The following is a 13,482-nucleotide window of genomic DNA, read 5'->3' as shown; positions in this document are numbered from 1 at the left end:
ACTTTGAAAAAAGCACTAAAGGTCTGCTCAAGCTGAATTATTTGAGTGATCCTTCAAGTCTATACCACACTAAAGTTTATTTAATTGTGAGGTTTTGTTCAACAATGTTTAACCTTGAGTATAAACAGAGTGAAAGTGATGACTAACACCAATGCAAGAAAAGGTCACAAAACCATTCAAAGTTGTATTGACCCTGTCATTATGTTTTTTTTTAGTTATATTACTATGCTCTTTACATCAACGTTTAGATGCACATTAGCATCTTATTTATCATGTTTTTGTCTGAGAGCGGCACACTTAGTGATTTTATTCATACTGAACATATCACTGAAATATTGTAGGTATCTGACTTGTCCTAAATATGATTTTAATGAATATCATTGATCAGTCGTGCAGAAGTAGTGCATTATTTTATGTTGTCGAGTTTGAGATTAACACAAATGTGTAACTGCTCCCCCTAGTGTCTGTGTTTGTATGGTGATGATGACATCATAGCCTTATGTAGTTTGATAAATATTTATATTAACCATGATTGAGATGGATCACTAAAGAAGTCATTAAAATGAATTATAAATAAAAAGAATGACATTTTGTTAAGCTTTATGTAGAAATTTTTTATATTGTAATGTCCCTGTTAGGTACACTAAATCTTTAAAATTCCGAAAGACAATAACTTAAATGTCTATAGGAAAAAGGAAGAAATATGTAGACGTGTTTTTTTGTGTATTTTTTTATTTATTTTTTGTATTTTATGCTTATTTTATTTATTTTTTCGTTTCTTATTCTTATTCTTTTAATATTATTATTATTTTTTATCTTTGATTTATTATTCTGTCTAAAGATCTGTAAGTTATGTCCCGTTAAAGCATTGTTATTATATGACTGATGAAATAAATAATAAATATATATTAAACCAAATGATTCAGAACATACATCAGTCATAAAATAACAATATATATAATGTAACTTATATGATAAGTGATTAAGCCTAAAATAAGCCTAGTTGTTATTTCACTGTACAGTGGCCCCAAAAACATATTTGGACATTTAAGTCAAACATGAATTGACACAAAGCTTTTGCATTATATTACAAAATATCCAAGTAAACATTTTTTTTAAAGAAATTTAAAGAAATACTGTATAAAAGTTGTAACTTTATATAAAAGTTCACATAAGATCTGACCAACAGAGGATTTTGTGTTAAAGGGAAAACTTGTGTTAATGAAAGCAGAAGCTGTTAAGTGTGACATCATATCCTGTTAGATATGCGCAATAGTTTCTTTGATATTTGTAATGCAATGCATTGACATTTGTGAGCAGCGTAACCGTTTAAACACTTTTATAGTCCCCGTATTACCACTCCAGATGTATATGTGAGAGACAGAAACTATCAGATGTATCTCTGTCAGGATTTCGTGGAAATTGTCTTCAGCAGACCAAACCTGAGACATTGATTTTCATTTATAGAGAAATAACTGATGACAAGTTTGTATTGGACAATCTGCTCAGTTCAGAAGTCTTTGTAAATACCATGCGGTGTAATATGTGCGTTGTGTCATCTTTGTGCTCGATACAAGCTGTGATGATAATGAGTTAAACTCATGTTACTCTATAGAGACGTTCATCGCTGTGATGCTGATGTGACTCTCAAACATGAGGGTAATCAGTGAAGCTACACTGAACATTATAGGGCATCAGTCTTACTTTGATCTTATGTGTCTTATTCACATGCAACACGTCTATTTTGCTTAACTGAATGAATATTTATAACGATGTAATTAATCATTTATATCACAGTTTACAGTAATGAGGTTATGGAGGAGGAAATTGTGCTGAATAGCAGTTAAGGGTTGATTAATTTCTATATGTCCCGTGACATCAATTCTTAAATATATAACAATATATTTCAAGAAATTATTTTTGTTTCGTTACAGTTACACAGTTTTCCGGAAGGACATTCGGGAACTGAATGAAGAGAAGATTCCTAAAGCAGACGCAGCACTTAAACCAGGTTAATCAAACACACTTACTGTCTGAATATCAGGTAACTTAAAGTAGGGCTGGGCCGATCCACTTTTTCCATTACCAATACGATTTCGATACCTGTATTCTAAGTATCGACCGATCCCGATCCAATACTAGTATTTTTCTTGATCCATTTAGAATTGTGTGTGTTTAAACACATAAATATATATACGCACACATATACACACAAAACATGTTGCACAAAATCAGGAGAATATCATGTCAAGTGAATTTTTTTAAAATGAGATACAAGTTAAAAGAATGTAAGTGTTCTTAAATATTTACTTTTTAATCAGATGTTTAAAATACGGCTTTTGTGTGTGTGTTTGTATGACATATTTAATTCACGCTACTCCAGTGTATTAACTCGGCGAGCACCAAACCATTCCGTTTTTGTGACCTTAAATATGTTCATATATGCATTTGTTTTTCACATAAGGCTGTTGAATATATTAGGAAGATTTTGAATATAGTGTATTATAACATTTATGGTGCTTTTATAATAGTTTGACTTTTCTGTAGCATGACAGTAACAACCACAAGTAATGCACAGTATCCGATTTGGATCGGCCCCGTTTTTCCGATACCCGATCCAGCAAAAAAGTTCTGGATCGACCCGATATCCGATCCAAAGTATTGGATCGGCCCACCCCTAACTTAAAGTTGCCAAATTTGCCCACCAGCTTTTTTGTGATTTTTACAAAAGCATCACAAAATGCCTTCCAGGAAAATTTTCTTCTAAAAATATATAAACATACAAATATATAAAAACAGACCATCTGCTTTCAAATAAACAATAAACAAACAAACAAAACGAGGGGAAAAGTTTCTTCCTATTTTTTCCTTTTTTTTCTCTGCCCATAAACTCTTAAATCTGGGTATTTTTTCTAAAAAAATAAGCAAAAAGCTGAAATAATTGCATTTTTGTGAAGGAATTTTGTTAGAGATCAGATTCAGAATGATTATCAAAACACACACAGAGTTTAAAATTAGTGATTAATTTTTTTGCTCAAGTTTTTTTTTAATAAATTGGGTAATTATCCATCTAGTGGATAATCTCGGTATTACAGATTAACATAAAACCTCATCAGGAACTAGGGTTGCCGCGGTGATGTAATTTTCCCACCGGTTAATCGGCGCGTCACAAACTCGGTGATCCCGGTATCACCGTGTGGGAGGGGCTTATAAATGCGCATGCAGACATGCGCATTTTACTTTCACCTTTGAATTACGCAACTGTTTAAATGCAGCGCTTGCGTAAGCTGCGTTAAATCGCGTATGAATTTGCGTGCAATGCGAGTGCAACAGCTGGTTTACTTAAGTGCTTGAGTCAATGTGCGCAGGTAATTCTCACAGAACCAGCCAGTCCCAAGCAGAGCAATCGGCTACTTATCCATAAAAGCGCTGCTTGAATGATGGGTTTAATATTTTTCTTGATGAAAAACACAACAACAAAACGATCTCGCTTATATTAAACATCATATATGTACATTATAACAAAAACGAGTAAGCACGCGGCTTCTGGCATCATCTGGTTGATCGGCTCGTCTCGTACACACTGACAGGAATAAATGAAATCTGACACCTGCTGCTCTGTGACGTGACACGCGTTCAGCTTCGCTGAATTCAGGCAGGAGACACATTCAGTTGTAAGCGTTTGCTCTCTCTAACGAAACTAAATGATTTAATTACAAGAAAATATCAAAACGACGGTGAAAGATGGTGTCGCGGTGGGCAAGTGATCTAACCGGTGAGAGGCTGAAGCACCGGTTATCACCGTTTCACCGACTATCGCGGCAAGCCTATCAGGAACCCCCTTTTTTATGCAAATGTTTTCTCTTAATTGACGAGATAACTCGTCAATGGCGGGGAAAGAGTTAAGCCATGAGAATCATGTATTAAATCTTAAAAATTATTGTATGATAGTTATATTTCTCTGCTGAATGTCTCTCTTTGAGCAATGTTTTAGTTTGACAGAGCATGTTTGGTCTGATGTAGAGGTTTCAGTGATGTCAGCGGTTACGCTGTGGTCTTCACTGTCAGCAAATCTTCTTATAATAACACTGACCATCTTCATTTCTGCTTATTAACATCATTGACTAGCCGTTTCAGCGGTGATATGAACATTATTGACAGTGTCAGAGAAGAAAAAGATCCTTGAAGTTGATTAAGATAGATTTAGGCTTGTTTGTGTGTTGTGTGATTATGGATTGAATGTTTGTGATCTGATTAAGATCTGGGGTTTTACTACTGATGACGCAAAAACCTAAAACATTCATCTGATTTATCTCAACCCTCAGTTGATGATGTTTAGTAATATACAGATGAATTGCTTTAATACAGTGGTTCACAAACTTTTTCGGCCGTTGTGCTCTTCGTGGACCCCCACAAGGAAAATGTATGACATAAAACATGCCAAAATATAAAATTTTATAATATAAAATACAATTCAGTGTTGTTGGTTAGTACCCTGAGGTTTAATTACATAAAATACATTAATTTATTATAAATTCTATAAAATGTCATAAAATTGGGGCCCAACCTCAGCCCCAGTTTTTAGAAAACACTGCTTTAATACAGTTTCTGTTTTTAATGTATGCAATTTAAAAAGCGCATTATTGTAAAGATTTTTGAGTTTAAACTGTAACAGGATTTTAACTTGAAACATGTACACACTTTTAAGGAATTGTCCATTACACAGATGAATATCATAGCTCATTTAACATCACCAACACAGTGATGTCATCCGTGTGCATGTGACCGCTGACCGTGTGTACGTGTGTGTTTGACAGCGTTAGACGCAGCCTGTGAGTTTCAGCGCGATGGGACCGTTCCCAACACATGGAGGACAGAAGTGAAGGACGAAAGCTCCAGCAGTGATGAAGATGGTGATGAAGAAGAAGAAGAGCGAGAGGAAGAGGGCAGCAGTGAGGAGGAGGAGGTTAGAGTGCTCTGTTTGATAGAATGATGTATTTAATTTAATGTTTCGTAAAACAAAAGTATTAGTAAACTAAATATTATTAGATATGCGTCATGTGTTATTTATATTATAATAGGTGTAGAGTTGCTTAACATTAGGATTAGATGTCTAGATGCAGTGTAAACCTGTGTGAAGTAAAGATTAAAGCATTTCAAATGTTTAAAAGGCGTTTATTAGTATCTGTTGGTATAATCAGATTATTGTGAATATGTCATTAAAGCAATTATCTATTGTATGAGGATGTAGATATTGGTTATTCAAGCCCTAGTTTCATATAAACATGGACTGGTTTGACTTTTGTGCCGTCCTAAATAAGGGGTGTCGTGCTGAAATGATTTTTTATAATTTTATCTCTGACTCACTGGACATGTTTATGTGTTGTGTATGTGTTTTGTAGGAGGAGGTGGAGCCATTCCCGGAGGAGAGGGAGAACTTCCTACAACAACTTTATAAGTTTATGGAGGACAGAGGTAAGATGTTTGTACTGAATGTGTTGTTTAGGGGTGCAGGTTTGTCTAAAACATCACAATAGTACCGATCTTTGAATAAACACATGATGGGGCAGTTTCCCGGATAGGGTTTAGATTAATCCAGGACTAGGCCTTAGTTATTTAAAGGGGACATTTCACGAGACTTTTAAGATGTCAAATAAATCTTTGGTGTCCCCAGAGTACGTATGTAAAGTTTTAGCTCAAAATATCATATAGATAATTTATGATAGCATGTTAAAATTGCAACTTTGTAGGTGTGAGCAAAAATGGGTGTGTCCTTATAAATGCAAATGAGCTGATCTCTGCACTAAATGCCAGTGCTGTAGTTGGATAGTGCAGATTAAGGAGCGGTACTATCCCCTTCTGACATCACAAGGGGAGACAAATTTCAATTACCTATTTTTTCACATGCTTGCAGAGAATGTTTTATCAAAACTAAGTTACTGAGTTGATCTTTTTCACATTTTATAGGTTGATAGAAGCACTGGGAACCCAATTATAGCACTTAAACATGGACAAATTCAGATTTTTATGATATGTCTCCTTTTAATATACAGTTAACGTCTCTAATCTCTCTCTTTAGGAACTCCTATCAATAAAAGACCTGTGTTGGGGTACAGGAATCTGAACCTTTTTAAACTCTACAGGCTCGTGCATCAGCTCGGTGGATTTGACAATGTGAGTTTAATTCTCTCGCTGTAGAGTTACACGCTGCTAAAATCAGCTTTTGTGTCTGAATGGTCTTTAAAAAAGACGTGTTTCCTCCTTGTGTGTCAGATTGAGAACGGATCTGTCTGGAAGCAGGTGTATCAGGATCTGGGCATCCCCATACTGAACTCTGCTGCCGGTTACAACGTCAAATGTGCCTACAGAAAGTACGAATCTTTTTCATAATCCTCTTATAACTCATGAGTTACTACAGCAGTGATATTTCAACCACTGAAACATGTTTGCTGTCTATTAAAGGTCAAACCCAGCGGTCTGAGGACATCTGTTAAATCTTTTTTATTTTATCTGTTTTTGTTTTTTGGCTGGGTGTCTCTAGCAGCCTATAGAAAACTATGGCTAAACAATTAGCACATTACACTGTTCAACATTTGGATAGCAATTTTAGAATCAGTCTCTCGAACCCTCTAGCGCCACATTGAGTTTAAAGTTTTTATTTTAATAATCGATTTTAAAAGAGCACCTATTGTCCGATTCACGTTTTTACATTTCCTTTGGTGTGTAAGTGTGTATTAGTACATGTTAACGATATACAAACCCCAAAGTAAACAATGTTACCGAGTTATCATCTCCAACGTACATCTCTTTTCTTGGACTATTATGATGTAGTAAAGATCGACATTATCATAATTCCTCCCGCTTGGAGTCACAGCTAGTAAGTTAACTCCTGTTAGAGTTGCATTGTGACCGAATCTTTCAAACATTGTAAGGAGCGTCACATTTCCGGCTGACGTCAGAGGTATTTAGGCCAATCACAACGTACAGATTAGATGGCCAATCAGAGACACAGAGCTTTTCAAATTTGTGCATTTCAGGAAGACGAAGAAATTTACAGCTACAAAAATACATTTAAAACGGAAAATAATGCGTTTTTGAACCATAAACCACCCAAACACGTTGTATTATACCAAATACACAAAACAATGTTGTTTTTAGCAATGAAATAGGTGCTCTTTAAAGGTGCTATAGAATGGAAAACTGTATTTTCCTAGGCATAGATGAATAATAAGAGTACATTGTAATGTCATATCATGAGCCTCAAACACAATTGCTTCCTTCTTCTTATGTAAACCTCGTGCATGCAAAAAATTGCTGGAAAACAGGCCAATCTCAACATAACACCGACTGTGACGACACGCAACATTATTTTAAGAACAATGTTGTTACAATGCTAAAACAAAGTTGTGTCTGCTGAGTTAGCGCTATATGCTAGCGTTTAGGCTGAAGTTCTACTATTGACATTACGGCTACGTTTTGAAAGTCCATACTGAAAAAAAAAACACAAACTTACCACTCAGAAATGTCCATTAACAATCTCCAAACAATTTATTATTCCTAAACTTCTGTATCTTCAATCATAAGGTCTGTTTACACACACAGAGCTACTGAATTGAACTGCTCTGTGAAACAGCCAATCAGAGCAAAGCTCAACATTATTCATGAGCCTTTCAAATAAGGTAATAATAGAGCATTTCATTCTAAGGGCAAATCGTAGGGTTGTAAATGGAAACGTCTCTAGATAATGTTTGGACTTAATAAAGCCACATACCTTCTATGTAGATATACAGCGGGGAAAATAAGAATTTGACACATTAGAATTTCACTTTATTTATTATGACTCAACTTGTATACTTAAATGTTCTGATTTCTTTGTATGAATTCAATATTTGGCTTGATGGCAACATCCGGTGGAAATTTTGTGTCATTAGCCCACTAATGGCGCTTTTCCATTGCATAGTACCCCACGGTTTAGTTTAGTTTGGGTCGGGTCAGCTTACTTTTGCGAGCTTTTCCATTGGGTGCAGTACGTAGTACCCGATACTTTTTTCGTACCACCTCGGTTGGGGTTCCAAGCGACCCGAGCTGATACCAAACGTGACGCGAAAACACTGTAGATCACTGATTGGTCTGAGAGAATCGTCACGTCATCGCTATAATGTAAATATTAGCTTTAGCTTACTGCTAGCTTGCGCTGTCTCAAGCAAACATGTTGTTATCTGTGTTCTGCTATAAGTTTCTAAACACCCTTTTAGCGATAAAAAACATCCGCAGGTTGAGAATCCGGGACACCATAACAGTTTTTTCCAGACTTGCAGTTTGTGGCGGCACATTCGCGACGTGCCCGTCCGCAATATATATGCTTAAATGCAACTTGAATGAGGCTCAGCGGAGCGCCGTCGACTGACGCTACGGGTCAGTGTTTGAACAGAAACTGTCATGTGAGACAGAGGTAGTTATAAACGCGATGTGCAAACATCTATTTGTGGTGGCCACTTTTAATTTTGTGGCAGACTGAGAAATAAATGAATGTATGGGAATGTACAACAACGCTCTCACGTGTATGATGTCACAGCAGTAGGCAGCGTAAATATAACGACACGCCTATAATCCCTCCCACTCCGAAGTGATACTAAACTCGATGGAAAAGCTAACCACGCCAAAGTGAGGTGAGCTGACCCGACCCAAACTAAACTAAACCGTGGGGTACTATGCAATGGAAAAGCGCCATTAGAAATCCCCTTACTGATAAAAATGCTGATGTGTCAAATACTTATTTTCCCCGCTGTACACCACCAACCAGATGGCACAGAAACAAAATGACTTTCGTCAGTTTAGTCTAAAGTACTTTGTCCTACATGTCATTTGACCGTAGTACCATGTCAAACCTTTTGCAGGTATCTGTATGGCTTCGAGGATTACTGCACTTCCACTGGAATCACTTTCCGTATGGATCTGCCGTATAAGACCGTCGAGAAAACGAGCGAGGTGAAGACAGAAGAGACCGCCAGCACAAGTAACATTGTGTCTATAAGCACATCCGAAGAACTGAAAGCCCACGAAGAACCAGATATCTCCAACACCCAACATGTGTTAAAGGTATTCAAACATGGCCTACTTTTCATACTGAAGTATACAGTATGTAATAAAAACAAATATTTTACATGCATGAAATACTTTGACAGCAAATGCATAGTATACAACAGATATAGTTATATAATGCAAATTTGTGATTATTAGCATCATTGTTTTCTCTGAGTGTGTTTTATTATATGCATAATTATTTTATACTATCTCACATGCTATTTATTTAGTAATGTGAATGGACTGAAGTGTTTATTTAAGGGTCGGTTTCCCAGACAGGGTTTAGATTAATTCAGCATTAGTCCTTAGATATATTAGATATATTACATTTGAGTATTTTTTTACAAACATACCTTACATAACCACTGGTGTGCATTTTGAGACAAAACTTGTCACTGATATATTTTAAGTTGCATGTCAGTGAAAGCTGATTTTAGTTAGGACAACTCAAATAAGCATTTTAGTCTTGTACTAGACTTAAGCCCTGTGCAGGATACCGCCTCTAAAAGTTTTTTGTAACTTTGTAACTTCATGTATCATGTAGCTTCATATGTTTATAAGCCAAGTGTCTGTTCTACCACATTAACAATGATTGTACAGTAAATGTACTGTAAATCAGCACTGCATGTATGTGAGATTAATGATGTGTTATGCTTCAGGAGGAGAAGACAGACACCACAGGACTATGTGAAGATAAAGTGGACATCAGCTGTGTGAATGAAGACCGTCCTGATGAAGAGGAGAAAGATACAAGCGAAGAGGTCCACAAACACAAGGTCAAAGAGAGCGGCCTGACAACAGAGGGTCCGGGCACAGAGATCGTAAAGGAGGAACCCTGTGAAGATTCTGATAACAAAGATCTGTCAGGGTAGGTGGAACCTGATACAGCAAGCTGTGTTTTACTCACTGAACAGCAGCACATGGTAGAGGTCTTCTCGGGTCCAAAGAAATGTACTCAACACATCACTTTTTACCCGACTTCCACGTGCATAAATCTTTATATTTTTGTAAAGTGCATTCGACAAAAAAACACATTCATTTTTAATTACCTGAGACCCGATGCCGTTTTTGATATACCCGACCCGTGTCCAAGGCACACGTAAAACTTTTAGCCCCGAACCCGCTCCAGATTTTGGTCGGACCTCTGTTTTTTTATCTAAGTGGACCTGTGAAGACCTCTAGCGCATGGATTACTGGATCTCTCAAGAAGAGAGAAATTACTACATTCCACTTTTTTTGAAAATTTGCTAATTTTCCAGCTCTCCTAGAGTTAAACATTTGATCTGACCATTTTGGGATCCATTGAGCCGATCCTCACAGTCTGCCGTAACCACTTTTAGGATAGCTTAGCACAATCCATTGAATCTGATTAGACCATTAGCATCGCGCTCAAAAACAACCAAAGAGTTTGGATATTTTTCCTATTTAAAACTTGACTCTTCTGTAGTTACATTGTGTACTAAGACCGACAGAAAATTAAAAGTTGCGATTTTCTAGGCAGATATGGCCCTCATTCTGGCTTAATAATCAAGGACTTTGCTGCCGTAGCATGGCTGCAGCAGGCGCAATGATATTATGCAGTGCCTGAAAATAGTCCCGTGCATTAACAGTAACGGGGGGCTATTTTCGGGCACTGCGTAATATCATTGCGCCTGCTGCTGCTGTTTTAAATAGAAAAATTATCAAAACTCTTTAGTCATTTTTGAGCGCAATGCTAATGGTCTAATCAGATTCAATGGATTATGCTAAGCTATGCTAAAAGTGGTACTGCCAGGTCTGGAGATCAGCTGAATAGATTCCAAAAATGTAAAAATGAAAAGTTTAAGTCTAGGGGAGCTGGGAAATTAGCATATTGTCAAAAAGTGGAGTGTCCCTTTAAGGCCCTGTCCACATGAACACGAGGATTTTCAAAACCGCAGCTTTTTCTATGCCGTTAGTCCACAGGCAAACGCACTATCAGGTCACTGAAATCAAACATTTTTAAAAACTCTTGCCATGGTGAACATTTTTGCCCGGTTACATTGTTGTCGTGTAGCCGGTTAAACCGAAGATTTTGGCTTGTGGTGTTGGAGTCTTTTGTTTATATTAGGGGTGAGTCTGTGCACTCTCCTTCGATGTGCCATGGTGTTTGTCTACCGGTAATAACCTTTTTTCAGGCTTCTGATTGGCCAACATGACTTTACGGTTCGGGTTATATCGCCACCTGTTGGTTTGGCATGCTTTTGACAGTGCGTCATAGCGCAATTTGCGTTTTCATGTGGACTGAGATTTTTTGAAACTGTGCTTGTGTGGAGATTTTTTTTCAACAAATGAGTTCATAAAAATACCCATGTATGTGTGGACTAGGCCTAAGAGTGAAAGGTGATGGTGCAGATGATTGATTGACCGAAAGAAAGACGGATAGGCAGAAAAAATGACGAGTAAAACATTTTCAGTGAATCAGAGTAAGCGTAATGCTGTTTGCACTTGATGTGCTGTCTGTGAAAACAACGCAATAGAAAGTCATGTTGTATATTTACGTTCTATGTGTTAATCACTTTTAATTCAGACTGCAGGTCAGGTGAGATGTTATTGGTTTTGGCGCAGTGCTATAGTTTCAGCTGGTTACAAGTGTTTTTGTATGCAGTGTGAAAGCAGTCACTTTATTTTATGTTGCTGTCAATCTGTCAGTGTGAAACTAAAGTTATGCTGCTGATATCTCACCGTAATAAAAAAAGAAAGACAGTAAAACCACAGTGATGTTTACAAAGAAAAGCTATTGAATGTGAGATGATAGTTTCACACATGTTGTGTCTCACTTTGAGCAGAAACACGGCGCTTCACTAAAACTGCATGGTGGCGTTTTTCTAGCAAGCTTCCTCTGTCTATTTCTTTCTTTCTTTCGCTCTACATTTTGGTGTAAAATCTGTGATTTATGGGTCTTTGTTTAAGCAGGTGTGGTATTAGTTGTGTAGTTGTCCAGAGCTCTGGTTTGGTGGCACGTGAGCTTCACTACAGCTTTCCTTTGCTTTGAAAAGCTTTTCCTGTCTTGTGTCTTGCTTTTGGTTTATGAGATGATCTGTGGATGATATCTGACTTGTATGCATTAACATTCACTTGGATTCAGAACTTTACTTGATTACAGTGTTTTTAACCAATTGATTTAGTTCTGGGGCTGGTTGAATAAACATAGCCGGTAAGTTAAGACTGTGTCTTAAGGGATAGTTCACCCAAAAATGATCATTTACTGTTCCTCATGTTGTTTCAAGCCTGTAAACATTTCTTTGTTATGCTGAACACACAGGAAGATATTTTGAGCAATGTTTGTAACCAAATCTTTCTTTGTGTTCAGCAAGACAAAGACATTGATACAGATTTGTAACAACTTGAGGGAGAGTAAATGATGACAGAATTTTCAATGTTTGGTAAACTATCACTTTAAGAACTAGTCTGACCAACTAGCAATTGGCTAAGGTTTATCAGTCTTACTTTTCAGATTGAAATGAAATCAGTCTACTTTATTATGCAACTGATTTAAAACAGGTATGATCTGTTTTGAAGAAAAAAAATTATGACTAATTTGTAAGACTTGTCTAAACAGTTTATGCAACCGGCCACTGTTTATTACTCTTGGACTATTGCTTATTACTAAATAATATTTGGACATTGTTTATTTGTCACAAAAGAAATAGTGCATAATCTGAGAAGTGAGCTTTGCAGTCTGAATTAAATCTGATAAGGAAATCGACAAAGACTTTGTGTGAAATAACACAATTCAATACATACACACTGCAAAAAATGACTTTGTTTGTAATGTTGTCATTTCTTTAGTACAAATATCTAAAAAAATAAATAAATTAAGATGTCTTTTCTTGATGAGCAAAATAACCTAAGAAAAAAAATCTAGTTTTTAGACAAAAAAATTAAAATATAAGTAAAATGTGCTCAAAAAAAGCAAATAAATCTGCCAATGGGCTAAGAAAAAAAATCTTAAAATAAGTGTACTTATAACACATTAAAATTTTCTCACCCCATTGGCAGATATTTTTGCTTGTTTTAAGCACAAATTCATTTAAATTGTATATTTTTTAGGTCGTTTTTCTCAGCAAGAAAATACATCTTGATTTAAGAATTTTTTGATATTTGTACTGAAGAAAAGACAAATAAAGTAAGAAAATATTTTTTTTCTATTGCAGTCATTTGGCTGTTCATTTACCCTACTGAGGTTTTATGTACTGTTGTTAACTGTCGACATGCAGTTGTGACATACCAATAAGGCTTTTAAGAAATGATAGAGTTGAATAGAATAGAGGTGTTTTTTTAGTAAATTTAATTAAATGTTGCTTTTATTTTTTTCACTGGGTGATGATCTTTTCCCAAAATGTTTTCTGTAAAGCTGCTTGTGACGATTCATTTAGG

General features: G+C 36.2%; 1 protein-coding gene across 2 annotated transcripts in view; it reads left to right on the top strand.

Moving 5' to 3' along the window:
• arid4b (AT-rich interaction domain 4B) overlaps positions 1-13,482 on the top strand; it is a 75,712-nt gene that overhangs the window by 49,304 nt on the left and 12,926 nt on the right. For both annotated transcript variants that reach the window (XM_065296272.2, XM_073812803.1), the window contains exons 10-16: positions 1,935-2,011; positions 4,818-4,966; positions 5,403-5,475; positions 6,080-6,174; positions 6,274-6,371; positions 8,898-9,099; positions 9,744-9,952. In XM_065296272.2, coding sequence (XP_065152344.1) covers positions 1,935-2,011; positions 4,818-4,966; positions 5,403-5,475; positions 6,080-6,174; positions 6,274-6,371; positions 8,898-9,099; positions 9,744-9,952 — 903 coding nt within the window. The remainder of the gene's footprint in view (positions 1-1,934; positions 2,012-4,817; positions 4,967-5,402; positions 5,476-6,079; positions 6,175-6,273; positions 6,372-8,897; positions 9,100-9,743; positions 9,953-13,482) is intronic.

This window comes from Paramisgurnus dabryanus, chromosome 20 (assembly GCF_030506205.2).
Source record: "Paramisgurnus dabryanus chromosome 20, PD_genome_1.1, whole genome shotgun sequence".
NCBI lineage: Eukaryota > Metazoa > Chordata > Actinopteri > Cypriniformes > Cobitidae > Paramisgurnus > Paramisgurnus dabryanus.
Note: the sequence above shows the minus strand (reverse complement) of the source record. Positions and strands in the feature narration are given on the sequence as shown.